Genomic DNA, 27,508 nt, shown 5'->3' with positions numbered 1-27,508 from the left:
CAGCAGTCCGGAAGCGGAAGTGGCCGAGGCGGAGCGGTTGCCCGGCTTTTAGTGTGGAGGTCAAGACTCGCGAACGAGGTAAGTAGAGAAGAAGTGCAGAGGTTGCCAGCCCCTGTCGGACAAAACCGTACGACAAATTGACTTTACTCTGAGGAGAGAAGAAGGAAAATGTGGGGATAAAACCACCGGCAAATTGAGCCCCCTCTCCCATTTTGATTACTTCCTGGCCTTTCCGTCCCCTTCCCTGAGTTAATAAGAGGTACTGCAAGGAGAATGAGGAGAATGAGGACAGGGAGGAGGAAGGAACGTTTCTTTGTGTTGCCCCAGCACCCCGCGTTAAATACTGGTCGTTTGAGAACACTTAGATTTCAGCAGAGGTGATGTATGTGTATATGTGAGCACCGGATGTTGCTTGAGGTGTCAGCAGTGGTGCCGGGGGAAAGTTATCTCGGACCCGCCCCACTGTGAACACTACCTACCTGTGTGACTAAGCAGTTACTTCACCTTCCTGGGTCTTGTTTCCTCATCTGTAAAACAGGAGGAATCCTATTTATACTAACCACCCTGCAGAATGATTATAGGGAAATAAATCCATCCATCAGGCAGCAGGTACTTATTAAGTGATTACTGTGACAATAGTACGGAGCACCAGGATGTGTGAGACACTAGCTAAGGGCTGGACAGTAAAAGAATAGCAAAAAAGCCCCTGTTCTTGAGGACTTCACACAGTCTAATAGGGGAGATAACATGTAAATAAATAAATACAAACAAGCTACATACAGGACAAATTGGAAGTAGATCTAACTCATGTTCTCCCTTGAGGCCCTTGTGGTCACCTATGTATAAAAGTATTTAACAGGACTTGATAACATCCCACATTCACAGCCCCTAAACAGTTCAGACTAGCTTAGTAACCTCAGTCTTTCACAAGTCAGTTATACTGTGGCAGTGGAATCTGCCTGTACATATTTCAGGCTAGTGTTAGTCTGCAAACCTTGCAGAACAATACATGAAAATCTCCCAATCTGCCAAATCATGAACTACAGCAAGCAGCAAGGAAAAGAGGATATAGGGTAATTGTACTGGTGTTACTAGTATCACCCATGTTAACCCTGAAGATACGAAAGAGCTTACAGAGGTTATACACCAATTGTCAGCTCTGAAAAATAAATGACCAAAAAGCAGCAGTTTATAGCAGAAAGCTTTACACAACTGCCAACTCTGAAAAATAAAATAAAATACCAAAGAGCTCAGACAGCTTATAGACAAAAAGCATTCTTTATTCTATTAGAGGAGGGAAACTAGGTATGCGTGCCAGGGTCTCCCCTGGGACTGAGGAGAACCCAAGGCTGTGAGGCTAAGCCTTGATTCATATAGTTGTGGCTAGACAAAAGAATCAAGTGAGGTATGGCAACAGGAATGAGGCATAACAGCAACAGTGAGGCAAGGTTGCCTAGTGACAAAAAGTCTATTCATAGCAGGGCTTCACTACTCAGACATGGCTCCTGCTGGTGTTTTTGTGAGCTTAGGGACTGTCAGTTCTGTGATTTAGCTGCAACAGAGTTCATCCAGACGATGAGTGCAAAGGACTTGTTATGCCAAACTCAGGACACAGCTTACTTGCTAGGCCTTATCTCTGGAAAACAGTTTCTCCTAATTGTAAAAAGAGAAGAGTGAGAAAAAGAGGAGTGGTCTTGGGGTGGGGACCCTGACACCCATCAGATCATATTTGTTCATTAGGCTAATAAAAGACCAGTTCTTTATTTCACTTTCACATTGAAGTGGATTGAAATCAAACCCCAAGTGGAAACAATATTTACGTAAATAAATATATACCAGATACATAGAGAGTTTATGAAACATAATCTTAGAGAGAAGGCACTACCAAGTTGGGGATGGGGTAAAGCTCTTGCAGAAAGCTGCAGTTCAACTCAATCTTGAAGAAGACCAGTGATTCTAAGAAGCTTAGGTGAGGAGGGAGAGCTTTGGAGGCATGGGGTATATAGTAAGTGTGGAATAGGAAAAGGAGTATAATGTATGAAGAACAATGTGAATAGTATGGATGGACCACAGAGTATGTGGAGGAGAATAATCTGTAAGAAGACTGGCCAGGATGTGAGGAACTGTCAAGGATGTAGGAGTTTTTATTTGATTCTAGAAATAATAAGGTAGCCGCTGGCATTTATTGAGTAGGGGGAAGTAGTATAAGGATTATAGGATCACAGAAAGAGATTTAGACCTAGAAGAGAACTTAGAGCCATGTGTTCTAATCCCATCATTTTATAGATGAGGAAACTGAACCCAGAGAAATTAAATGACTTGCCCAAAGTCATACAGCTAGCTAAGTAACAGAGGCAGGATTTGAACTCAGGTTCTCTGACTCCAAAGCAAACAAAGAAAGGTGAGTTTGGGAAGATAGATAATTTTTTCAGTTTTAGACATGTTGGTTGAGATGCCTATGGGAGCTGTGTGGAAATAGTTGGTGTCACCTTGAAAAACATATGACCAGAGAATCACAGAGGTTATGCGACTGCTGTTAACTCTAAAAATACCAAAGAGCTCATACAGGTTATCACAACTGTAGTTAACTCTGATAAATAAAATAAAATGAAAAAAAAACCACAGGAAAATAAAACCAAAGAGCTAACAGTAGTCATAAGCAAAAAAGCTTTCTTTATTCCAGTAGATGAGGGAAACTGGATGAATATGCTGTGATACTGAGGAGACCCGCTTTATTGTGGGCGTATCTCAGTACATATACTAGTGGCTATGTAGTGAGCTGTAGCCCTGACAATGAGGGGTAACAGCAACAATGTGACAGATTTGGTTCATAGCAGGAATTATTTTTTTTTAAAAGGCATTTGGGGTAAGTGACTTGCCCAGGGTCACACAGCTAGTAAGTGTCAAGTGTTTGGTCTGAGGCAGGATTTGAACTCAGGTCCTCCTGACTTCAGGGCTGGTGCTCTTTCCACTGCGCCACCTAGCTGCACATCATAGCAGGAATTCTTGACCAAAACATGGGTATTTGCAGGTACATGTCTGAGCTCAGGAACCACCTAGGGTTGGTGTGAAACAATTCTAGGATTTTACAGAGGGTGAGTGCAGGGGATTATTGTTATGCCAGGTTTGAGGCACAGCTTGCTTGCTGAGCCTTATCTCTGGAAAACACGGTGTCTCCTAATAGTAAAAAGAGAGGGGTGGTCTTGGCATGGGGATCCTGACATTGCTAATTCTGGACTAGAACTCAGGAAATAGACTAAGGCAGAGGTGGGGAACCTGTGCCCTTGAGGCCATATGTGGTCCTCTAGGTCCTTAAGTTCAGCCCTTTGACTGAATCAAAACTTATTTGTTCTGTAAAACTTGGGCTTAGTCAAAAGGCTTTACCCAGGGATCTAAAAGGCCATATGTGGCCTCGAGGCCCCAGCTTCCCCACCTCTAGACTAGGGCTGCCATGAGTTTAACTAATATCTCTGTGCAGATTACTCACAGATCTATATGTCCAGCCCTTGTCTCTACCTTAAGTTTTAGTCCCATATCACCAATTGCCTCTTGGATATTTCAGCCCAGATGTCCCAGAGACATCTTAAACTCATTGTGTATAAAACTGAAATTCCTTTTCCTGTGCTTTTCCAAACTTTTTAATTTCTGTTGATGGTACCATCATCTTTCCAGTCTCCCAGATTCATAATTATGCTTATGCCAGGTGAGTCAAACAACCCACAACCTCAGCCACCATCTTCACTTAGACTTCGATGGAGATGGTCCAGGACCTTTAATCTGAGACCTTTGGGTACCCCCCAGACCACCAACCTTGCTTCCATCCCAGCCCTTGCTTCCACTAGCAACAACTACTGATTTACTGCCATCAACAGGAAGGTAATAAGTACAAGAGCCTCCTGAAAGTGTATCAGGAGAGTCTTCTTTCCCTACCTCCTAAGGCTTCTGGTCCTACTTGCAAGTCCAAATTCATGGCTTCAAGTACACCCTTATTTTTCTGATCTAATTTGTAGATAGAAATGCTCATTTTATTTGCATTTTTCAGAATTTTTGAAGAGAACAAAACATTACTAACAGTGGTTCAGTATTGAAATCTTCCAGTTCTTTTAGGACTCAGAGATGTTGTTCATCTGAGTCAAAAGACTTGAATTCATCAAGGACAGCTAGGTGTTCTCTTATTGTTTCCTTACTATCTTGTGTTTTAATCCCTGCTTAGTAATTTTGTTCTGCCATCTTCCAATATAAAGGTTATTCTGTGTTTCAGAGAAAACAGAAATAAATAAAAATTCAGCAGCTCTGCATTTTCTCTATTATTAGCTATTATTGTGCCATCTACTCCAAGCAAAAATCCCTTTATCCTGCTTTTTCTTGCAATATAGGTAAAAACAAACAAAATCCTTTCTGTTATCCTTAGCTTCCTTCACTAGTCTTAGCTCATTCTGGACTTGAGCATTCCTGGCATGATTTTTCCTGTTCAATGCCATGTTCTTATATTCATCTTCTATTGCCTGCCTGTACTTCCACTTTTTACATATTTCTTTTTAAAAATCTAAGTTGTTAGGTGAATTCTTTATGCATCTACATTGGTCTCTTCAGACAAATATTTTTTTTCCTTCTCATTGGACTGTATTCCCTTTGTATCTTCAGAATTTTATTCTTTAACATCTCCCATTTCTCTTAGGCTGACATTTTACTCCGTGGTGTCCTTTTTGTACAGACCATTTCTAAACCATGCCACCTGTACTCTAACCATCCTTATCCCCATCTGATCATTTGTAATAGGTGAACTTTCACCACATCTGGCCCAGAACTAGACCTCCACTTCAATTCCTGGCCATTTTCAAACTTGCCTCCTTACCTTCCTCTCATCCACTTTCCCTGCTCCCTCCCCCCACGTCCCAGGACCTCCTTATGTATTGTCTTCCTTTGTTAGAAAAGAAGCTTCTTGAGTTCTTGGCACTGCATTGCTTTCTGGAATTTGTATCCCCAGCTCTTCACACAGTGCCTGGCTCATAATGAGCAATTAATAAATGCTTTTTCTTTCTTTCTTTTTTTTTCATAGACATGCAAAACACATTTCCATATTATCCATGTTCCCAGGGAGAAAAACAAAAAGAAGTAGAAAATATGCTTCATTCTGCACTCTGAATCCTTCAGTTCTCGAGTCCTTTGGAATTGTTGTTAGTCATTGTGTTGGTCAGTTACTAAGTCTTTCATAGTTGATTATCTTTATAATACTGCTGTTACTATATAAATTATTCTGGTTTTGCTCCCTTCACTTTGCATTGGTTCATACAGTTCTTCCCAGGTTTCCTGAAACCATCCTCTTCATCATTTCTTACAGCATAATAGTATTTCATCACATTCATATGCTATAACATTTCAGCCATTCCCTAGTTGATGGGCATCCTCTCAGTTTCCAGATTCTTTGCCACCATAGAAAGAGCTGCTATAAATATCTTGTACCTATGGTACTTTTCTTCTTTTATCTCTTTGGGGTATAGAGCTAGTAGCAGTATTGTTGGATCAAAGGGTATGTACAGTTTTAATAGCTTTTTGGGTATAGTTCCAAATTGTTTCCATAGTGGTTGGACTAGTTCACAGCTTCATTAACAGTACATTAGTGTACCTGTTTCCCCACCTCTCCAGCATTTGTCATCGTCCTTTTTTGTTAACTTGGCTAATCTGATGGGTGTAAAGTAACACCTCTGAGTAGTTTCATTGTCATTTCTGTTATTATTACTGATTTAGAGCATTTTTCATATGGCTATTGATAGCTTTGATTTCTTCCTCTGAAAACTGCTTTACCTTTTTCATCGTTGTTCATTTAGGGAAAATAAATAGTTTTTTATTTATTCATCCTACCTATTTTTCCTCTGAGCCCTTTGAAAATCTGCTTTCCCCAGATCTGTCACACTGTGCTCAGATTTCTTCTTATTGTCTATCATAAACTCTAGGATAGAGTGGTTATTTCTTTCAAGTTTCCCATAATTTCTAGCCCAGCAAGTAGTAAGTTTAGGCACAATTCTTGACCTTAATGCAATTCAGTTCAACTTAACCAATATTCATTATTAGCATATTAACATTCTTTAATGTTCATCCCCCCCCCACCCCAGCAACATTAACGTGAACCAAGACTATTGCCCCAGGAACTTTCAATCCAAGACTTAGCTTTTGTCTATGTATGAAGGTGACATTTGAGGCCCACCTCAATTGAAAGAGGCTAGAATAAACTGGTTAAAAGTCCATCTGCTTATCTTGTGCTAAATGGAATTAGTTTTTTTTTATATTGGTTAGGGAAAATAAGTTCTTGGTTTTAGATAAGCACTGGCAAATCTGCATGTCTTCATGATCATGTCAAGCAGTCATAAACCTTGGAAGTACTAGCAACTGTTGGCAACTCCTAGGATCCTTATTCATAATTTCTATTCTTACAGTAATGTAAGAGTTATATAACAATACAAAATAATCACATGATAAACTTCACAAAACCAGCATATGATTATATTGTGGCATACGAATGGTAGCGACATTAAGTGCTAGGGGAATTTTGAGGAGGAAGAGATCACTATGGTCCAGTCAGGGAATGAGGTTGAATGCAATAGTTACATTCAGGGGTGTGCTAATAATATTTTAACAACTGGCTCTCTAAAGGGGGAAAATATATATATATATATATATGCATATAACACTTTTAAATTGAATCTGCATTATTAACATTTGTCTTTCCCTCTGTTAAATCTAGAAAATCAACAAAACTTGCCAGTTTCTCAGGTATAAATACTCATACTGAAAATTTAACTATCAGCTATAGGAGTTAGTATGAGCTGACTCCAGCATACTCCTGACATTTGTCACATACTATGGCTATAAGAAGAGGGTCAAGTTTAGTTGGAAATTAAAGTCACTTTTAACTCTCATATTGATCTGATTGACCCCCATCTCTTTCAAGGCCCTATATAATTGGGTTTAATATTAAACTATTATTCCTAATCAGTTATTCATCATTCATTTATCTCCTTCCTATCATGTATTTTTCCTTGGGTTGGATTCTTTTCAACCCAGGTTTGGTAAACAGTAGTAATTATCATAAAACTTTCAAAGTAGAAATATGTTAGCCAGTGCCTTATTGTAATGTTTTCCTTAGATCCATAAGGTCTTTTTTTAATGACACAACCTAAAGTCTAGCTAGCATAATTTTCACACCCTTGACCCCACATATTGAAATGATCTATTAATCTCCATAACTGTTTATATCTACCTCATTTTTGTGCAGTAAGTGCATGCCTCAGTTTTCTATAAATCAGATAGTATTTAAATGCATTGGTATGGGCGTTGGTGGTGGCAAATTATTAAAAAGATCCTTTTGAAAAGGAAAAAAACCTAATGGTAATGAGAATAATGATATTAACATATACTATTCGTATAGTGCTTTATGGCTCAAAAATACTTTATATACTCTTCTCTAGCTTGCTAGGCAGCTGGGTGGTACAGGAGATGGGGCACTGACCCTAGAGTCAGGAGGACCTAAGTTCAAATCTAGCCTCTGACACTAGCTATGTAACCCTGTGTTTCCCTCAGTTACTTATCTGTATAGTGAACTGGGGAAGGAAATGGCAAACCACTCTACTATCTTTGCCAATAAAATCCCAAATGGGGCCACTGAGAGTCAGACACAACTGAAACTCAACAACCAGCTTTATAATGCAACTTGTAAGAAAGTGTATTGACACATTTTGTTTTGATGCACACTTGCCAACAAGCACTTAGACCTCCCCCTTATACAAAATATACTTCTCTTGCCCTCCTTCAAAGCACTGTAATAGAAATTGTTAACAGAAAGTAAAGACGTGTCCTTTAATATTTGTCTCTTGGCTATGCTTCTGATTCCATAGGCTTAGACACCATGATTCAGCTACCTTTTCATTCTGGAATATCCTTGGTCCTCTTTACCCATTGGTGAATTCCTTTTAGGACCTCTAATTTGGGGATGGACCCAAGCCAGCCTTGCTTTATTCCCCTTCCACCAGTGCTTCTGACTCTATGGACTTTGCTGCCATGATACAGCTGCCTTCTCACCCTGTTACTTCTCTCAGTGTCTGAGACCTTCTCGCCTTGGAATATCCCTCCTGTTGCCAGCCCTTTTCTCCCTTTTGTATGTTGTCTTTCTCCATGAGAATATCAACTCCTTGAGGGCAGGGACAACTTTTCTTTCTTTTCGTTTCTTCTTTTTTTTTCATAAGCAGCATTTATTATTTAAGTTGAAGAAGAAGTTATAAAGGGGGTGGAGGGCACATTTATAACAGAGTCCAAGTTGGAGCCCTAGGGGAGAGAGAAGAGGGGAGGAGACAGGGAGACGAAACTTTCTCCTCTGTGACTGCTCTAGATGGGGTTGATCCTGATTTCTGAGCCTTGGTCCAGGGCACACAGTGAAGCACATGACAAGATGAGGTTCCAGGGGCTTCAGGTTTAGGAAACATCAAGGGGTGGCCAGAGTTACACATCCAACCAGAGGTGGGGGCTGGAATTCTCCTTGCGTGAGCAGCATCGCTTCCTTTTAGGAACTGAAGCATAGTGATAAATTTCCATCCCACTCATTTCAGCTTTTATGAAGCATTCTTGTAGTTCAAGCCTTTGTGCTAAAGGATTCTTTCATCGCCTCTCTAACTTGTACATTGCCTCTAGTTTCTTTGAGTAGGCATCCAACTTCTAAGCTGCCTGCTCACGAGCTGCTACTTGCTCCTCAGTTAAAGTGACCTGATCCAGAGAAGGCTGAAGTGCTGCAGATTTCTGGTTTAAGTCCTTAAGTTTCTACTTACGTTTACTGCAATGTCTTTCATTTCCAGATACTTCAAGCTAGTCAGTTTGCTCATATTTTCCAGAAGTTTATAGTTTTCACTGGTGGCTGTCAGCTCATCTGTCAGGTATTTGGCCATTTTGGAGAACGTGTCCTGGCACAGCCTGGGCTCCGTGGCCTCCTTGGCTGTCTCCACCACGGCATCGTCTAGGGTGGGGAAGGGAAGAAGGAGAAAGGATCGAGGGAAGGATGGGGATGGGGGGAAAGAGGGGGAAAAAAAGGGAAGAGTGAGAAGTTGGAGGAGGTAAGGGGAGGAGGTGAGGAGACAAATTTTCATTTCAATTATATGTGTATCTCCAGCACTTAGCACAGAACCCAGTAAGCACTTATTCCCTGCTTGATTGCCTTTGTTAACATTAGTAACAACATTGACTGTTGTACTTGACCGTAATTTTGTTGATGTTCAATGGTGACTTTATTTACATTGCTGTATATTGTACATTGTGTATGATTTTGAATAAGAAATGCTTTGTTATTGTTTATTCTTTTGCCTGTTTCTTCTTCACCAAAAATCATTCCTATAAGTTTTCCTATATTTATCTTAATTCTTCATATGAATCATTCCCTGCAATTCTGTTGCATTCATAATACACAATTTCTTCAGTCATTCTCTAGGCATTAGGCACAATGATTTTGTTCTCCGGTTTTGTTTTTCTCACTTCTACTCCCCTCTCCTGCAAATAATGCATCTATGAATATTTTTGCTTATGTGAGTCTTTTTTTCTTATTTTTTGGTTAGAAGTAACCTTCAATTATAGCCCCAGATTAATTTAACAAGTAGTTTTTGAGTAATTACTGTGTTCCAGGCACTATGCTCAGGTACTACAGATACAAAAATACGTGGGAAAAAAAAAAGACAAGTGAGGAGGTAATGGGGGTGAGGGGAAGGGCCAAGCTGAGTATTGACGTGTATACAGATAAATAAATACAATTTATATATGTCAAGTTCGGTCATGTGTTAGGTCCTGGGAATATGAAGAAGATGAAAACACCTGGTTTTCAGGGAGTTCACAGTCTAGTGGACAAGATAACATATAATTAACTGTGCACAAACAAGATATATATAAGATAAATTGGAAACTTTTCTTAGAAGGAAAGCAGTAACATTAAGGGTGATTTAAAAAAAAACAAAACCAAACCTTATTGAGGAAGGGTTTTAGCTGGGACCTAAAGGAAGCCAGGAGGCAGAGATTAGGAGGGAGAGAATTCTTGACTTGGAGGACAACCAATAAAAATGTCTAGTATAGGGAGATATTAATGTCTTATATGAATAACATCAAGGAGGTGGGAAATTGGAAGGTGTAAGAAACCTGGAAAGGTGGGAAGGTGCCAGGTCATGAAGGACTTTAAAAGCCAAACAGAGGATTTTACATTTGATCCTGTATATAATAGAAGTCACTAGAGCTGATCGAATTGGGGCCAGAGTGAGTAACATAGATTTTCGCTTCAGGGAGATCAATTTGATAGCTAATTGGAAGATAGCACTTTACCCTCTTCTAATAGATCTGGACAGTTTTATTTGTGATTTAATAAAATGTAATGTTCAGCCTTTTTTTAAAAAAAAATACAGTTTTCAGGGAGTCTAATGATTTTCAGATGATCTTTCCTTGACCTGTTTTATAGGTCAGTTGTTGTTTTTGTTTTTCTTTTTTATATAACAGTTTTCTTATATTTTCTTCTATTTTTCAATCTTTTGGTTTTATTCTAATATTTCATGTCATCTCATGGAGTCACTGATTTTTTTCTTGTTCTTATTTTCATGGAATATATTGTTTGGCTAAAATTTACCAATTTCTGTTCTAAGCTATTTATTTTCATCATTCTTTCCTTCAGAGCATTTTTTTTAATTTTTAGAATTCCTTATTTCATTTTTAGATACTTATAATCTTTGCAGGAAAAAAATATTTTTCCCTTTGAGTCTCTGCTGGCAGTTATATAGAGTCCTTTTCTCCTACCCTAACATCTCCGTATCTATTGTAGTTTTTCATAGTGGTTTCTGTCTTCCTTTCTGCCTATGTATCTCTCCAGTCTTAGATCCTGAATTGGAGCTTGGTGCTAGGGCCAGGATTCCCCCCTTGCTGAGCTTTTGGGTGGGAGGATCAGCCTTACTTGATCTTGACCTCAAGTCACCAGGATTCCTGTGTCTTTGAGATTCAGAGCAATGAATCTCTAGGGCCCTCTCAGGCATTTTAGGATAGAGTACTAAACTGTTGGTGGAGTTGTGAATTGATCCAGTTATTCTGAACAGCAGTATAAAACTGCATACCCTTTGATTCAGCAATACCACTCCTAGGTTGTATCCCAAAGAGATTTTTTAGAAAGGAGAAAGAACCTATTTGTACAAAAATATTTATAGCAGCTTTTTTTTTTTTGTGGTGGCAAAGAATTGGAAATTGAGGGGATCAGTTGAGGAATGGCTAAACAAGTTGTGATATATGATTGTGATGGAGTACTATAGCAGGATGCTTTCAGAAAAACCTGGAAAGACTAACATGAACTGATGCAAAATAAAATGAGCAGAACCAGGAGAACACAGTAATAGCAATATTATATGACCCACTGTGAATGATTTAGCTAGCTATTCTCAGCATTGAGGCAGTTCTGAAGGACTTCTGATGAAAAAATGCTGTCTGCTTCCAGAGAAAGAACTGATGGGGTCTGAATGCAGATTGAAGCATACTTTTTTCTACTTTCTTTATTTTTCTTGGTTTTTTTTTTGGGGGGGTGGTAGTCATGGTCTGTGTTTTCTTTTACAGCATGACTAATATGGAAATATGTTTTGCATCATTACACATGTATAACTTATAGCAATTGCTTGCCTTCTCAGTGAAGGGGAAGGATGAGCATTTGGAACTCAGAATTTTTTTTTTTGGGTGAGGCAATTGGGGTTAAGTTACTTGCCCAGAGTCACACAGCTAGTGAGTGTTATGTGTCTGAGGCCAGATTTGAAGTCAGGTCCTTCTGAATCCAGGGCCCGTACTCTATCCACTGCACTACCTAGCTGCCCCTGGAACTCAAAATTTTAAAAAACAAATGTTAAAAATTGTTTTTATGTGTAATTGGAAACAAATTATTTTTTTTAAAAAGAGTTCTAAAGATATGGGCCTGGGATGTCCCATTCTGAGAACTGCTACTCCTAGTGGCTTCCAAAGTCCTCTTGGGTTTCTGACTGATCTTGGGACTTCTCAGGGGAGCCCTCTGTTCTTACTACCTCTGAATACAGAGCCTTGTCTAAGAGGCCTTTGGTTATGCTGTGATGCTTTTCTCCTGCTTGTCTAAGTGCAGATGCTGGCTTTGTTGGTACTTCCCTTTCCTATGACATATGGGCTTCTGGCTGACTTTTGGGAAATTCTGAAGTAGATAAAGTCATTTACTATAGTTTTCCATTAGATTTCTTAATCATTCTGTTTTCATTGTTATTTTACTTTGGTTTGTGCATTTCTTAGTGTTTTGAGGTGATCGAGGGAGGAACTGGGCTTAGAAACAATCTCTCATTCACTTACACTGTTTGCCACCTTAATTTAATTCTCTTTATATACTATATCTTACTTGGTGCTTACAATGGCCCTGTGAAGTAGATATATTAAAGTGTCATTATTTTTCTAATTTTACAGTTGGATAAACTGAAGCTCAGGATGTTAAATGGCATGTCCAGGGTCATATAGGTAGGAAATGGCAGGGCTGGAACTCAAATCTATCTTCTGGCATCAAATTTAGGGCTCTTTCCACTATACTACTTTTCTTCTTTAATCTTCCAGAATTCATTTTTTAAAAATTTGTATTTTAGAATATTAAACATCCTTAAGTAAAGGGACATCTGTACACTTAAGTTGGCTTTTTTTTTTTGAGTGGGGTGATAAGGACATTCATAATAAAGCACATAAAATAATAAACAGAGAGCCTATGAATTAACTTTTCCTAAATAAGTGATAAAGTACATGAGTACTTTAACCCATCCTTATGGAATAATATTATTTCATAATCCTTGAAGTTGTTGCTATGTAACTTCTTTAACTTCCATTTTTAGAACTAATCACCATTCCAGATGAGGATAAGTAGTGAGCCAGACATAGGGCCAAATGTGGCTGTGCTGTCATGCTATATTATAAATCAGTAACCCTTTATTAATACTTGAAATATCTTTTAGGAAGAAAGAGCTGATGGCACTGTGCGGAGGATGGACGTTGTTTCCATTGCCTTTCTGCAGTTTTGTTTGTATTTTTCTGAAGACTTTGAGAAGTAGCAGTTATACCTCTTTTCCTCGGAGATACTCTATCTACCGAACTTCCAGAAACATCTTGGGCCCAGAAGTACAAACCTTCCTGGAGGAGAACACTGAAGTGACCAACAGTGGAAACCTTACCCCAGAAATCCAGCTGCGGCTTTTGACACCTCGATGTAGATTCTGGTGGGAAAGAGCTGACTTATGGCCCTATGGTGATCCCTACTGGGCAATCTACTGGCCAGGAGGCCAGGCTCTAAGCAGGTACTTAACTAGATAGAATTTGGCACAAGGTCTCATAGGACCCTATAAATCTGCTACAGAGAGACAGTAATTGTCAGTGGTTTCCCATTGAATTTAAGTTCATATTTCTTAAACAACCTTTTCACCTTAAGTAAGTCATTTCACCTCTCCCACTACAGTATGAGAGGACTAGCACCTCTGGTGTGAGGGCTTTCCAAGCCCTTTTCAGGGCTTGGTGTCCAACTGTTCAACTGTCACCCAACTCTCACCTGTGGCTCCAAGAAGTTGTAACATACACAGTGACCACAGCCCAGTAAAACTGTTTTGGCAGATGGGCTAAACTAGGTTAAGAGTAACTAACAGCCTTATACCTGTCAGTGAGTTAGGGGCAGGTCTATCCCAAGCATGTGAAGACTTCCCTGAGCACAATGGGTAGATGAGAACAGTTTGTTCCAGCAGCCATGAAAGCAGATGAAGCAGACACTGTGGAGTGCTTAGAGCTTGGTCAGACATTAAAGACGCCAAGGTCATCCACTACATCCCAGGCCATCACCCAGTCATCTTGACTTTTGTCTTGCCACTGGACTTTGATGACTCTGGAAGAGAGAATGAGGCTGATGCCTTTGTGCAGCTCTGCCTCATTTAAATTCAGTTCACACACAAGTCAAGACATACCCTATGATGTTATTGGTCCTCTTCAAAAACGAAGGACAAACAGCATTAGCAAACAGTTGGCCATAAGGTTCTTTCTTTCTTTCTTTCTTTTTTTTGTAAATTTTTTTATCTTAAATTTAAATACAATAAGAAAAGAAAAAAGAAACAAATACTAAAACTAAAATAATACAAAATAAGAAAAGAAAAAACAACATTGCCATGTGCGCAGCAGAACATGAGGATTCAAAATATATGGCAAAAAGTTTCCATTTAAAGAAAGCCTGTATAGGAAATACCATGCAGGCTGTTGAGAGCTGTTCATCTTTTCTTTGCTTCCTTTTAAATTTTCTTTTGTTCTCTGCTGTGTACTTTTTACTTCGTTCTTTTTTCTCCCTTCCTCCTTTCCTTCCCCAGAAGGCTACAGTTAAGCATGGACATACATGTGTGTGTGTGTGTGTGTGTGTGTGTGTGTGTGTGTATACATATACACATATATGCATATGTACAAATACATATATATATAGACATATACACACAAAGATAATCATATGTACATATACACACATATACCTGTACATACATATATACTTATGCATACTTATACTTAGAATGCTAGACTTGGAATGAGGAAGAACTGGGCTCAACACCTGCCTCTGCTCTAGCTCTGCTTGACTATGGACAAGTTACCTAACTTTGCTGAGCCTCAGTTTACTCATCAGTAAAATGGGAACAATAATATCTATGGTAAGTTAGAGTTCATTCTTATTAGGTTCAAATGAGATAAAGTATGGAGAGTGCTTTGCAAATTTTGAAGTGCTGTAGAAACAACATGACATCAAAAATTTCAGCATTTTAATTGATTTCCATTAAAGTCAATTATTTGTTCAATGTATGTAATATCCTAATCAACTTAACTGTGGTTCTACTCTGATTCTTTGGTCATTATAACAGAACTTATCTATAAAATTAAAAAAATCAAAGAAGGTAGTACATTTTATATCCAAATGGACACAATGTATTAACAGACTCACGCTTGAGCAACAAAATACCTATTTTCCTTCAAAATTTCAGCAGAGGTGGAGCCAAGATGGCAGAATAGAGGCAACCATCCAACTGACCTCTCCCAACATTCCCTTCCAAAACAACTTTAAAATAAAATGTCAAATTGAATTCTGGAGCAGCATAACCAAAAAAAGGTTAGAGTGAGACATATTTCCAGCCCAAGACAACTTAAAAGGTCTGTAGGAGAGGTCTGTGACACCAGGTTGGGGGCTAGTCCGTAGTGCATGCAGCAGCGACACTGGTGGTGGGCCTTGGAGGTAGCTGCTGTAGTAGTAGCAGCAGCAGTAGCTTTGGGAGGTCTCAGCCTAGAGATGGTAAGGGGGTTGGACAACTGGTCAGGAAGAGATTACAAGGGACCTGAGCTAACTCGGGGCATGGGACCTGGCACTGTTTGGCAATCCATTGTTCATATGAAGCTCTGGGTCACAGTTCCAGGGTGGAGAGAAGTGCTTGTGGTTAGTCATAAGGGAGCATAGACCCTGGTCACAGTTCCAGGACAAAGGAGCATTAGTGCTTGAGGGTGTAGGAGAACAGAGAATGTGGTCACATTTTAAGGGCAGAGAGGCACACTGTGCCTTGTAGCTACATGGGAACAAGGGCCCTTCCTGGGTAAAGACCAGAGCGCAGACCAGGAGATCAGTGTCCCCAAATAAGACCACCTTGGAAGCACTTGGAGACCCCTGAACTAGCTCTGAAAACAGCAGTGAGAAAAGTTTGGGACAATGTCTTTTCACACCTAAATGAGCAGAACCTAGCTTTAACATAAATTTCAAAGTCCAGGAATAGGTTAGAAAAATGAGCAAACAACAACAACAAAAAGAACTTGACCGTAAAAAGCTACTACGGTGGTAGGAAAGACCAAGAAACAAACTCAGAAGAAAACAACATGAAAAACGGCCACAAGCAAAGCCTCAAAGAAAAAAATGCTAATTGGGCACAGTCCCAGTGAGAGTTCTTGAAGGAGTTAAAGAAAGAGATAAGAATAGTAGAGGAAAAATTGGGGAAAGAAATGAGAGTGATGCAAGAAGATTATGAAAAGAGAATTAATAACGTGGTATAAAAGAGGCACCAAATAGTACTGAAGAAAATAATACCTTAAAAAACAGAATTGGATAAATGGTAAAAGAGGCACACAAATTCACTGAAAAAAAGAACTCTTTAAAAATCAGACTTGGCCAAATGGAAAAAAATTCAGTAGTTCACTGAAGAAAATAAATCCTTAAAAATTAGAAAGGAAGCTAATGACTCCATGAACCATTAAGAAATAATAAAGGGAAAACGAAAGGAAAAGGAAGAAAATGTGAAATATCAGAAAAAACAACTAACCTGGAAAATAGATCTAGGAGAATTAATTTAAGAATTATTGGACTAACAGAAAGCCACAATCCTAAAAAGAGCTTAGACATCACAGTTAAAGAAATTATAAAGGAAAATTGTCCTGATATCTTAGATCCAGAAGGTAATATAGAAATTGAAAGAACCACTGATTATCTCCTGAAAGAGACCCCAAAATGCAAACTCTCAGGAATATTGTAGCCAAATTCCAGAGCTTCCAAGTCAAGGAGGAAATATTTCAAGCAACCAGGAAGAAACAGTTCAAATGTCATGAAACTGGGGCAGCTAGGTGGCGCAGTGAATAGAGCTCCGGCCTTGGAGTCAGGAGGACCTGAGTTCAAATGCGGCCTCAGACACTTGACACTTACTAGCTATGTGACCCTTGGGCAAGTCACTGAACCCTGATTGCCTCACAAAAAAAAATCATGGAACAATAGTCAGGATCACACAAAATTTATCATCTTCCATTTTAAAGGAGCAGATGTTCTGGAATATGATGTTCTGGAAGGCAAAGGAGCTGGGACTACAATCAAAAATAATCTACCCAGAAAAACTAAGTGTAGTACTTCAGGGGGAAAATAAATATTTAATGAAATAGAGGGCTTTCAAATATTCCTGGTGAAAAGACCAGAGCTAAATAGAAAATTTGACATCCAAACCAAGATTCAAAAGAAACAGAAAAAGTAACCATGAATGAGAAATGATAAAAGACTTAATAAAGATAAACTGTTTATATTCCTGTATGGGAAGATGATACATATAACGCCTAAGAATATTGTCATTATTAGTGCAGTTAGAAGGAGTTTACATAGATATTGTTGGGATAATCTCAGAAAATATGTATGGGTGAAAAAGGGATGCACTGGGAGAATGGGGAACAGAGAGGAAGAAAAGGGGAAATTATCTTACATAAAAGGGTCATGCAAGAAAGGGCTTTTGCAGTGGTGGAGAAAATGGGCATGACAGGCAATTCTTGGACATCACTCTCATTGGAATTGGTTCAGAGAAGGAAGAATACAAACGTGCGCTCATGTGCGCACACACACACACACACACACACACACACACACACACACACAAGAGTTAGGTACAGAAATCTATCTAACCTAACAGGGAAGTAGGAAAAGAAGGGGATAAGTGAATGATGTAGGAGAGAGTGATAAAAGAAAGGACAGATTAAGGGAGGCAATGGTCAGAAGCAAACCAGACTTTTGAGGAGAGACGGTAAAAAAAGAGAAGAAAACAGAGTAGGATGAAAGGAAATACAGAGTTAGTAATCGTAATTATATTGCATGAATTCACCCATAAAATGGAAGTAGAATGGATTAGAAATTGGAATCTAATAATATGTTCTTTACAAGAGACATATTTGAAACAGACACAAACATTTAAAGGACTGGAGCAGAATCTGTTGTCCTTCAGCTGACGTAGAAAAGGCAGGGGTAGCAATTGTAATTTCAGATAAAGTAAAAGCAAAAATAGACCTAATTTTTAAATTAGGGAAATGACATTTTACTAAATTAACAATGTAAAAATTTTTTACAGCAAGTTTTCTCTGAAAAGGCCTAATTTCTCAAATACATAGAGGACCGAGTCAAAATTTATAAAAATAAGAACCATTCCCCAAATGAGATAAACAGGCAGTTTTCAGATGAAGAAATCCAAGCTATCCATAGTCTTATAAAAATGTTTTAAATCACTATAGATTAGAGAAATGCAAATGAAAACAACTCTGAGGTACCACATCACACTTATCAGATTGGCTAACATGACAAAACAGGAAAATGATAAATGTTGGAGAAGATGTAGGAAAATTGGAACACTAATGCATTGTTGGTGAAATTGTGAAGTAGTCTTAACAATTCTGGAGAACAATTTGGAACTATGCCCAAAAAGCTATAAAACTGCATTTTTTTTAACCCAGCAATACAGCTACTAAGTTTATATCCCAAAGAGACCAAAGAAAAAGGAAAAGGACCTAGATGCAGCTCTTTTTATGGTGGCAAAGAATTAGAAATTGAGAGGATGTCCATTAATTAGGGGAAATGGCCGAACAAGTTGTGGTATATGATTATGATGAAGTACTATTATGCTGTACGAAATGACAAGGGGATGACTTCAGAAAAACTTGGCAAGACCTATATGAATTGATGCAGGGGAAAGTGAGCGCTTTTTAGCTGCAGAAGGAATTGGTGAACTACTCCAGTATCTTTGCCAAGAAAACCCAATTCCCAAGGCATCAGACATGATTGAAATAACTGAATAGTAACAACAGAAGTGACCAAAACCAGGAGATCATTTTACACAGTAGTAGCAATATGGTAATGATGATCAACTGTGAAAGACTTAGCTACTCTGCTCAATACAGTGATCCAAGACAATTCCAAAGGATGCACGATAAAAAATACTATCAACCTCTAGAGAGAGAATTGTTGAGCTCAGTGCGCATTGAAGTATAACTTTGTTACTTTCCTTGTTTTTCTTATTTATTTTTTTTTGGCAATATGGCCAATATGGAAATGTTTTCCATGATTTCTTATGTATAACTGATATCATGTTGTTTTCCTTCTCAGTGGATGGGGGAGGGGCTGGGGGGAGGGAAAGAATTTGGAATTCAAAAATTTTTTTTAAATGCTAAAAATAAATAAATTTTTAAAAAAATATTTTTTAAAAATGACAAAGTATATAATAAATTTCACTCATTACTTAAAACAACAGCAACAAAAGACTTTTAAGCGGAACTAGCTGAATCTCAAGTCAGAACAATAAATAACCTTTCACTCCCATCTTAGCTCCATTTCTTTCCCAACCAGCTGGGCAACGTTTAATAGCTTGATCCTAGTCAGGCTCCAGCCTTCCAAGGCTAGATCATTCTGTATCCTGCCAAATTCTTTGATTTCCTTGTTCAGTTCTTTCTTCTGCCTCATGACCATTCTACCTTCATATCTCACCTTTAAGGTTGTTTGTCTTTTTTATGTAGGTACCTCTTGGATAATCCTGACATTGTCAGGGGGAGATCTCTACTAGATCTGGGGAGTGGATGTGGAGCAACAGCCATTGCTGCTAAAATGAGTGGGGCATTGAGGATTTTGGCTAACGACATTGACCCTAGTAAGGCCTTTGTACTTTCATTCTTTTAGCTTATGTTTTTTAGCTTATTTTATGCTTTTCCATGTATTTGTATGCAATTTTAGGAAAAATGGAGTTGCTAAGCAAATTAAATGTGTGTACATATTTAATTATCCAGTGGACTTACAAGTGTGCTATAAAGACTTAAGGAAAGACAAAATTTTTTCTTGGGGGGCTGATTTTTCAAGTAAAGGTGAAGGTCATCTTGACTAAGCAAACTAAGGATGGAACACATTTTGACACAAACCTCTGCAGCCTTTAAGTTTTTTCTCATGTAAGTTGTCAAGTAAGAGTATAAAAGCTTGTTGTAAAGAAATAAAATTTTATTTTTTAAAAACTGTTTTAAAGTATCCAAGTTTATTTTTTATTCAACAGAGCATTTTGTTTTTTGTTTTTAAAAACATGTAACTATGTATAGTGTTATGCTAGGTGCTAGGCCAGCACAGCAGCATGACAGCCCCAGCAGTGGGGTCCTTGCAGAATACCTGCAACAACTCCCTCTGTGACATCTACTTGAGGCCTGTTAGGACCACACTCAGTCAGTCAGTAAACATTTATTAACCACCTACTGTATGCCAAGAAAAACTAGCAACCAGAACTGTACAAAAGTTGAATGGGCTGCATTAAAAGGTGATCAGTTCCCCTGCTGTGGAGGTCTTTAAGCACAGGCTGGGTGACCACTTGTCAGGTATTTCATAGTGGAGATTCCTTTGGTGTTCTAGTTAGACTGAAGGCCACTGAGCTCCTTCAATCACAAATTCTATGAGTTGTCTTCTGTATACTCATGTTTCCATCTCTCCTGGACTGGAACTTTGTGCTAGGGCCAGACTCTACTCTCTCTCACTCTTGGGTTGGTTGAAGTCTAAATGGCATTGCCACTGCCTTGCCATAATTCAGGATGTTATATCTGAAAAATGGGATAGTGAACTGAATCCAGAGCTAGAACTAGGGCCCACTCTCTGCCTCACTCTCTGGTGTCTGCCTCCATCTCCTTATGGTTTGGTGCAAGCACGGCCTTCTTTCCTTCTCCTTTCAGTCAGTCATGACCTGGAAGTTGATGTTGTTTCTTGTTGCAGCAGGCCCCAATAGGATATTGGAGATCACATTTATTCCAGATCTTCTGGCTGACCATGTATGTCTCCCATAGGCAGTGACTTACTAGAAACTGGTTTTTTTTCTGCTGCTGTTGTTGTAAGCTGTATCTTTTGCCTTTTGGAATATCCCTTCCAAGATTTCCTCTAGCTTATGTATAAGCTGCCAGGTTTTGTGTGATCCGGACTGTGGTTCCTTGGCATTTTAATTCCTTTCCGGATGCTTGCAGTATTTTTTCTTTGACATACAAGCTCTGGATTTTGGCTATGATATTCCTGGGGCTTTTTCTTTTTGGGGTTCTTTTCAGGAGGCGATCAATAGTTCTATCTTTCGTTTGCTTTCTGTTTCTAATAGATCTGATAGGTTTCATTTTGAAATATAACTCCAGATCTTTTTAAAATTATGATTTTTAGGGAGTTCAGTAATTATTAAATTATCTCTCCTTGAGCTGATTTCAAGGTCAGTTGTTTTCTATACCAAATACCTTACACTTTCTTTGATTTAAAAAAAGAATCTTTTGATTTTGTTCTTATATTTCTTACTGTCTTATGGAATCATTGATTTCTGGTTTTCAGGGAATTCATTACTTGAGTAGGGCCTGGCACTTTTTTTTTTTTTTTAATATAAATTTATTTTTAGTTTTCAACATTCACTTCCACAAGTTTTTGAGTTCCAAATTTTCACCCCATCTCCCCCATCCCAAGATGGCATGTATTCTGAATATCCCTTCCCCTAGTCTGTCCTCTTTTCTATCTCTCTCCCCTTCTCTTATCCCCTTCCCCTTCTATTTTCCTGTAGGGCAGGATAGACTTCTGTACCCCATTTCCTGTATTTCTTATTTCCTAGTAGCATGTGAAAACATTTTTTTAAACATATGTTTTTAAAACTTTAGGTTTCAAATTTTCTCTCTTCCTCCCTCCCCACCCACCCTCATTGAAAAGGCAAGCAACTCAATATAGGTTGTACATGTGCAGTTATGCAAAACACTTCCATAGTAGACATGTTGTGAAAAAAGGGCCTGCCACTTTCTAAGCAGGACCAGAAAAACAATATATCCAATGATTACAGCATTGTAAATGGAACGAACCTGAACAAAACTGAATGTTGTAAAAGTATAAAGTACAAGCGTGGCCCCAAAGATGAGGTATAAAATGACATACCACTTGCTCCTGTAAAGAGCTTGGGGTCTATCAGTTTGGAACATTGCAATAATAACAGATTTTTTTTCAATGTGTCAGCCAATTTTAATTAATTTTCCCCCTTTTTCTCTTTTAAAAAATTGTTATTAGATATTGCTTTCTGGGAAGCAGAATAAAGAGAGATATCTAGGCAATGTAAAAATAAAGATACCAGTCAAAAACTATTTCTAAAAAAGATTTACCACTTTCTCTTCTAAGTTTCTTGCTTCATTTCTTGTAGGTATTCATGTTGTCCTTGTGGAAAATCAATATTTTTTCTTTGAATCTCTGTTTGCAGTTATCATGAAGTTATTCTCTCCTACTAATTTGGAATTTTGGGGATATCAGGATCTACAATAATTATTTATGGTAGTCACTGTCTTCTTTTTAATTAGCTCTCTGGCCTCAGTTCCTGAATTGGAGCTTTGTGCCCTGCTCAGGCTCTATTTCCCTCCTGCAGTTGTGAGTGGGTTGGTTGACCCTGCTTGGTCTTGACCTGAGTCACTTGGGTTCCTTTGCTGACCTCCAATTCCAGGGGTTAGAGCCACTTTGGATCTTTGAAGTTTAGAGTGCTAGATCTTCATGGATGTATGGCATTACAGACTGGAATTGTGGGGATGTTGGAGCCCCTGGGGTATGGCAGCTACACATTCTTGGTCACTTTGAAAGCCCCTAATGTGGGTTTCCAACTATGACCGTGCTTTTTCAGTGGATCCCTTTACTCTTGCTGATTAAGTACATAGAGCCTTATAGATAACAAGTACCTCTAATCCGTATCTGGTCATGCTGAGAGGCTGCTATATTGTTTGGTTGATCTAGTACTGGATTTGCTGTTGATCTCCATTCTTAGTGCCCAGGGGCTTCTGGGTGAACTTTTATGTAGTTCTGGAGAGGGAAAAGTTACTTGTACTTCTGTTGTGGTTTCATGGTTTTTTGTGAGGGTTGCTGCCTCAAAGAATTTGGAGTCAGACCACCTCTAATCCAAGTATAGGCATTTATTGGGAATGATGCCTCCAATGGACTGAGTTCCAAGAGGAACTAGCAACTTAGTAAGATGAGGCAGCCAATTTTATAGTGTAATGATGCTGATTACACAGTAGAAATTATGAATAATAAAAAGGCAGGAGGGGGTTTGTTAAGGGATCAGGGGTGGGAACCTGTAGCGTCAAGGATACATGTGGCCCGGGGCAGCTAGATGGCGCGGTGGATAGAGCATTGGCCCTGAAGTCAGGAGGACCTGAGTTCAAATCCAGCCTCAGACCAAACACTTGACACTTACTAGCTGTGTGACCCTGGGCAAGTCACTTAACCCCAATTGCCTAAAAAGAAAAAAAAAAGGATACATGTGGCCCTTCTAGGTCTTCAAGTGCAGCCCTTTGACTGAATACAAACTTCACTGAACGAATCCCCTTAATAAAAGGATTTTTTCTATAAAACTTGGACTCAGTCAAAAGGCCATACCCAAGGACCTAGAAGGCCACATGTTCCCCACCACTGGTAGGTAATAGAGAGGGATTTGTTAAGGGATTAAATAATGTGATGGGGTCCTAGCCTCGGGGGTATTACTCATGCGATTACCTACAGTGCATACAGAAAAACCCGTTTGGGGGGAGCTTGAATGATAATAATATTATAATAAACCTCTCTACTTCATGAGTTCACCTAAAGGACAGCTTTTGCTATTGCTGTGCAGGTGCCTACTTAGGGAAAGTCTCTTCTATTGTTTTGGGGTCCACTTCCTGCTTGGGCATCCTGGTGGTGCTACTTTCTGGGTGGCTGACTATTATGGTCCTGAGTTTAGATGGATGTGGTTGAGTGCATGAACCTACTTGTTGTTTCTGTGGGAAATATGAGGAATGGGTCTAGGGGCAGTGGCTAGCTAGAGGCAGTGGCTGGGATTCTATCACATGGATACACCTAGTGTTCTAGTGAGAAATATGAATGGATGCACCTGTTGTTCTAGTGAACAGTGAGGCATATATGAGGAAGTTTGGATATTGAGTTTGGGGGGGGCAGTGGCTAACTAGGGGCAGTGGTCCTGCTGTTCAGTGAGGCCTGTGATTGAGTCTGGGTGGCTGTAGTGTGGTTAAATCTGGACATGCCTGTTTAGTGAGGCCCATAAGAAAGTTAGGATATTGGGGCTGGGGGCAGCTTTATTAGGATTCCATCACTTCTCATTGGTTTTCTTGATCATTATTCAGTCTTATGCAGTTGTTTGTTTGTTTTTTTCCCCTGAAGCAGGTATATGGGAACTGTAAACAGCTATCTTGTCTGGAAGTGTCTTGCCTGTCCCCAACCAGAGTGCCCACAGGCTTCAAGCTAACTTTCTGTGCAATCCTAGACAGGAAGGCTCCCTGGTGTTTCTCATTCTCTCTTTTTTAAATCATTGTTGCATTTAGTACCTTTTTAAATCTTTGTTGTGGCGTTTCTGAGGGAATCTAGGCTTAGCTAGAGCTATGCCTCTTTGCCAGAAGTCATGAAATCACTTCTTCCTCTTTTCCCTCTTTCTCCATATTCCTTACTTTATTTTCTTCCTTCTGAAGGTCAGAGCTAAGGGATAGAGGTGGGTAGAAGTGGCTGGAGAATAATTCAATTGATTTTCTTCTCTAAAAGTTCTCTCTCACAGTCTTCTTTTCCTCGTCAGGAACGCTTTACTCTCTTGAATGGATTGAAATTCTTTAGGAAATCAAATAAATGTGATTAAATAGCCTCTATAATGCTCAATCATCCCTTTAGATATTGAAAATCTGCTTAATTTGAGTTGAATTATCCACATTCCCACGTTCTCTTTTAGGTTTAATTTTTTATTAATGATTAAAAGCACTTCTAGTGAAAATGGCAAGATATGCAAAATCAAGGAATAGAAAGCGACCTGAGTATCCACTTCCAGGGCCCACTAAGGGGGGAAACAATAGTCAGAGACAACACTGGCTGTCTGGAATTTCCAACCCTGAGTTCTCAGTTTACTTTCCAAAGGGACACACACACACACACACACTCACTCACTGAATGTTGCCTTCATATATCCTACTTCTCTGTCAGTTAGCAGTTTGTGAATCATGTTTTGAAAACAGGTAACTTTAAAGATCTGTATACCAGTAAGTACAGAAAAAAATGAAACTGCTATTTTTCTTGGGTGATCCCAGTCTCTGGTTTTACTTTTTCCTTTACCTCATGTATAAGCTCAGGCCTCCTCTGCTCTACTGAAACTTCTAGAACCTGGAAATTCAGAATCCACATTGACTCTTCTTCTCTTCCCCGTGTCATCTCTTACTACTGCCCTTCTTGTGATCATACATCACAGTGATCATAGCTTGTTTACACAGTAGGGTCTTTGGTCACAATTTAATAAAATGAGGAAACAGTCTACAAGGGTATATGACTTACTAATTACATAGATTTATCCTCCTTAAATATAGAAATGCCCTTGAAGAAGGAAGATAGTGTAATTAACTATTCGTTTTGGAATTATTAGTGAGCAAGGGATGAAATATATTCATTTAAGCAATGAATATTTATTTTCTTCTCCATCGTAATTATGCCAGAAGAAATCTGCTAGCAACCTCTTGACTTGTTTACCTATAAACACTACTTAGAACCAAAAGAGAAACACAATTTAAGTAGGTTCAAATGACTCAGCTACTCCTAAGTAAAATAATGTGATAAAAGAATTATAATTGCATAGTACTCATTAACTCACTGTATACTTTTTCTTAGTTGCAGGAGTGGCTACCTTGTTGAACTGCAAATTAAATAAACTGGACCCCCTTCCCATTTTAACTGAAAACATCTTGGACTCAGAACTGGATAAGTGGGAACTCATTGTCCTAGGAGATATGTTTTATGATGAAGACCTTTCAGATAGACTTCTTCAGTGGTTGCGGAAATCCATTTGGACTCATGGAACAAAAGTGCTGATTGGTGATCCTGGGAGACCACAATTCTGTGGACACAACATTTGGAATCACTTACAGAAGGTAGTAACATATTCACTTCCAGAGCTCACTAAGGAGGGAAACAATAGTCTGACAACAAGCACTGTCTGGAATTTACAACTATGACTTCTCAATTTACTTTCCAAAGGGATACACACACACACACACACATATATCGAGTATTACCTTCATGTACACTACTCTGTCAAAAAGCAATTTATGAATCATGTTTTGAAAACAAGTAACTTTAAAGTTCTGTGAGGATTGTTTTTCTTTTTTTATATACTTGCATTTCCATTCATGGTAGTTATATAATTGTTCTGTTTCCTGATTGTTACTATCATTTTGAAATATAATATAATATTACATATTGAAATATGTACTGGAGTTTTCAGAATTTTTAAAAAATAATTTTATTGATATTTTTCATTTTTATATTACCTACATTTTCTAGTATGTATCCTAAGGGATACATTCTTCTCCCAGGGAAAGGAAAAAAGAAAAACAAACAGCTTTCCTTTTTGCCTTACCCTTCTAGAATCCTTTCTTCTCTCTTCATAACTCTCTCCAGTCTGGCTTCTAACATTGCTATTCAATTGAAACTGTTCTCTCCAAAGTTGCTAACGATCTCTTCAGTGCAAATCTAATGGCCTTTTCTCAATCTTCCACTTCCTAAAAGGAAAGCTGCTTCCTGCAGCCTTTGACACTATCAATCACCCTCTTCTTCTTCATGCTATCTTCTCTCTAGGTTTTAGTGACACTGCTCACTCCTGGTTCTTCTCCTCTCTAACTGCTTCTTAGTCTCCTTTGCTAAATCTGCACTGAGGTCACGGTTGCTAACCATGTATATTTCACAGAGTTCCATCCTGAGTCCTTTTCTCTTCTTCCTCTGTAGTAGTTTATTTGATGATTTCATCAGTTGCCATGGATTCAGTTATCATCTCTATGCTGATGCTTCTCAAATCTAACCTCTCTGTTGACCTCTATTCCAAATACCTACTAGACATTTTGAACTGGATGTCCTGTAGACATCTTCAATTCAACATGTCCAAAGCTAAACTCATTAACTTTCCTGTTAGGTTGGAATGAACCCATGTGAGACAATCCTTGAAGTAATAAAGAGTTTATTGAAAAGAGGAAAATGAGAGTTTCCAGAGCATATACATATAGGTAGTCTGCTACTGAGACTACAAAAGGACATAGACTTCCCACACCACATACCAAAATAAGCTCGAAATGGGTACATGATTTAGACGGAAATGGTAATAAAACAAATTAGTAGAACATGAAAGAAATCCGATCTATGGAAAGGAGAAGAGTTTATAACCAAACAAGAAATAGAAAGAAGTTCAATGGGGGGAAAAATGGGTAATTTTAATCACAGAAAATTGAAAAGATTTTGCACAAACAAAACCAATGTAGCTAAAATTAAAAGAAAAGGAGGAAACTGACAAAAAAAATCTTTGCAGCAAGTTTCTCTAGTAAAGGTCAGGTTTCTCAAATATAAATATATATACATACACACACACACACACACACACACACACACACACACATATATGTGTGTGTGTGTGTGTGTATGTAACAACCAAATTTCTAAGAATAAGAGCCATTCCTCAATTGATAAATGATCAAAGGATGTGAACAGGCAATTTTCAGAGGAAGAAATCAAAACTATCAATAGTCATATGAAAAAGTGCTCTAAGTGACTAATAAATGGAGAAATGCAAATTAAAACAATTCTGAGGTAGCACTTCACACCCATCAGATTGGCTAAGAAGACAGAAAAGGAAAATGACAAAAG

At 38.6% G+C, this 27,508-nt stretch overlaps 2 protein-coding genes across 4 annotated transcripts in view; one reads left to right on the top strand and one right to left on the bottom strand.

Moving 5' to 3' along the window:
* ETFBKMT (electron transfer flavoprotein subunit beta lysine methyltransferase) lies at positions 1-26,084 on the top strand. The gene is made up of 4 exons (XM_020975798.2): positions 1-78; positions 13,002-13,340; positions 19,351-19,481; positions 25,487-26,084. The coding sequence occupies exons 2-4, from the start codon at positions 13,015-13,017 to the stop codon at positions 25,828-25,830; spliced, it is 801 nt and encodes a 266-aa protein (XP_020831457.1). The 5' UTR covers positions 1-78; positions 13,002-13,014; the 3' UTR covers positions 25,831-26,084.
* The window catches only part of AMN1 (antagonist of mitotic exit network 1 homolog), a 90,783-nt gene continuing 70,952 nt past the window's right edge, over positions 7,678-27,508 (bottom strand). For all 3 annotated transcript variants that reach the window (XM_020975789.1, XM_020975791.1, XM_020975790.2), the window contains one exon: positions 7,678-9,001. In XM_020975789.1, the coding sequence (XP_020831448.1) occupies positions 8,793-9,001 (209 nt within the window). In that variant the 3' untranslated portion in view covers positions 7,678-8,792. The remainder of the gene's footprint in view (positions 9,002-27,508) is intronic.

This window comes from Phascolarctos cinereus, unplaced genomic scaffold (assembly GCF_003287225.1).
Source record: "Phascolarctos cinereus isolate Bilbo 61053 unplaced genomic scaffold, phaCin_HiC Scaffold_1;HRSCAF=81, whole genome shotgun sequence".
NCBI classification, from domain to species: Eukaryota; Metazoa; Chordata; class Mammalia; order Diprotodontia; family Phascolarctidae; genus Phascolarctos; species Phascolarctos cinereus.
This window is presented reverse-complemented; position numbering and strand designations above follow the sequence as displayed.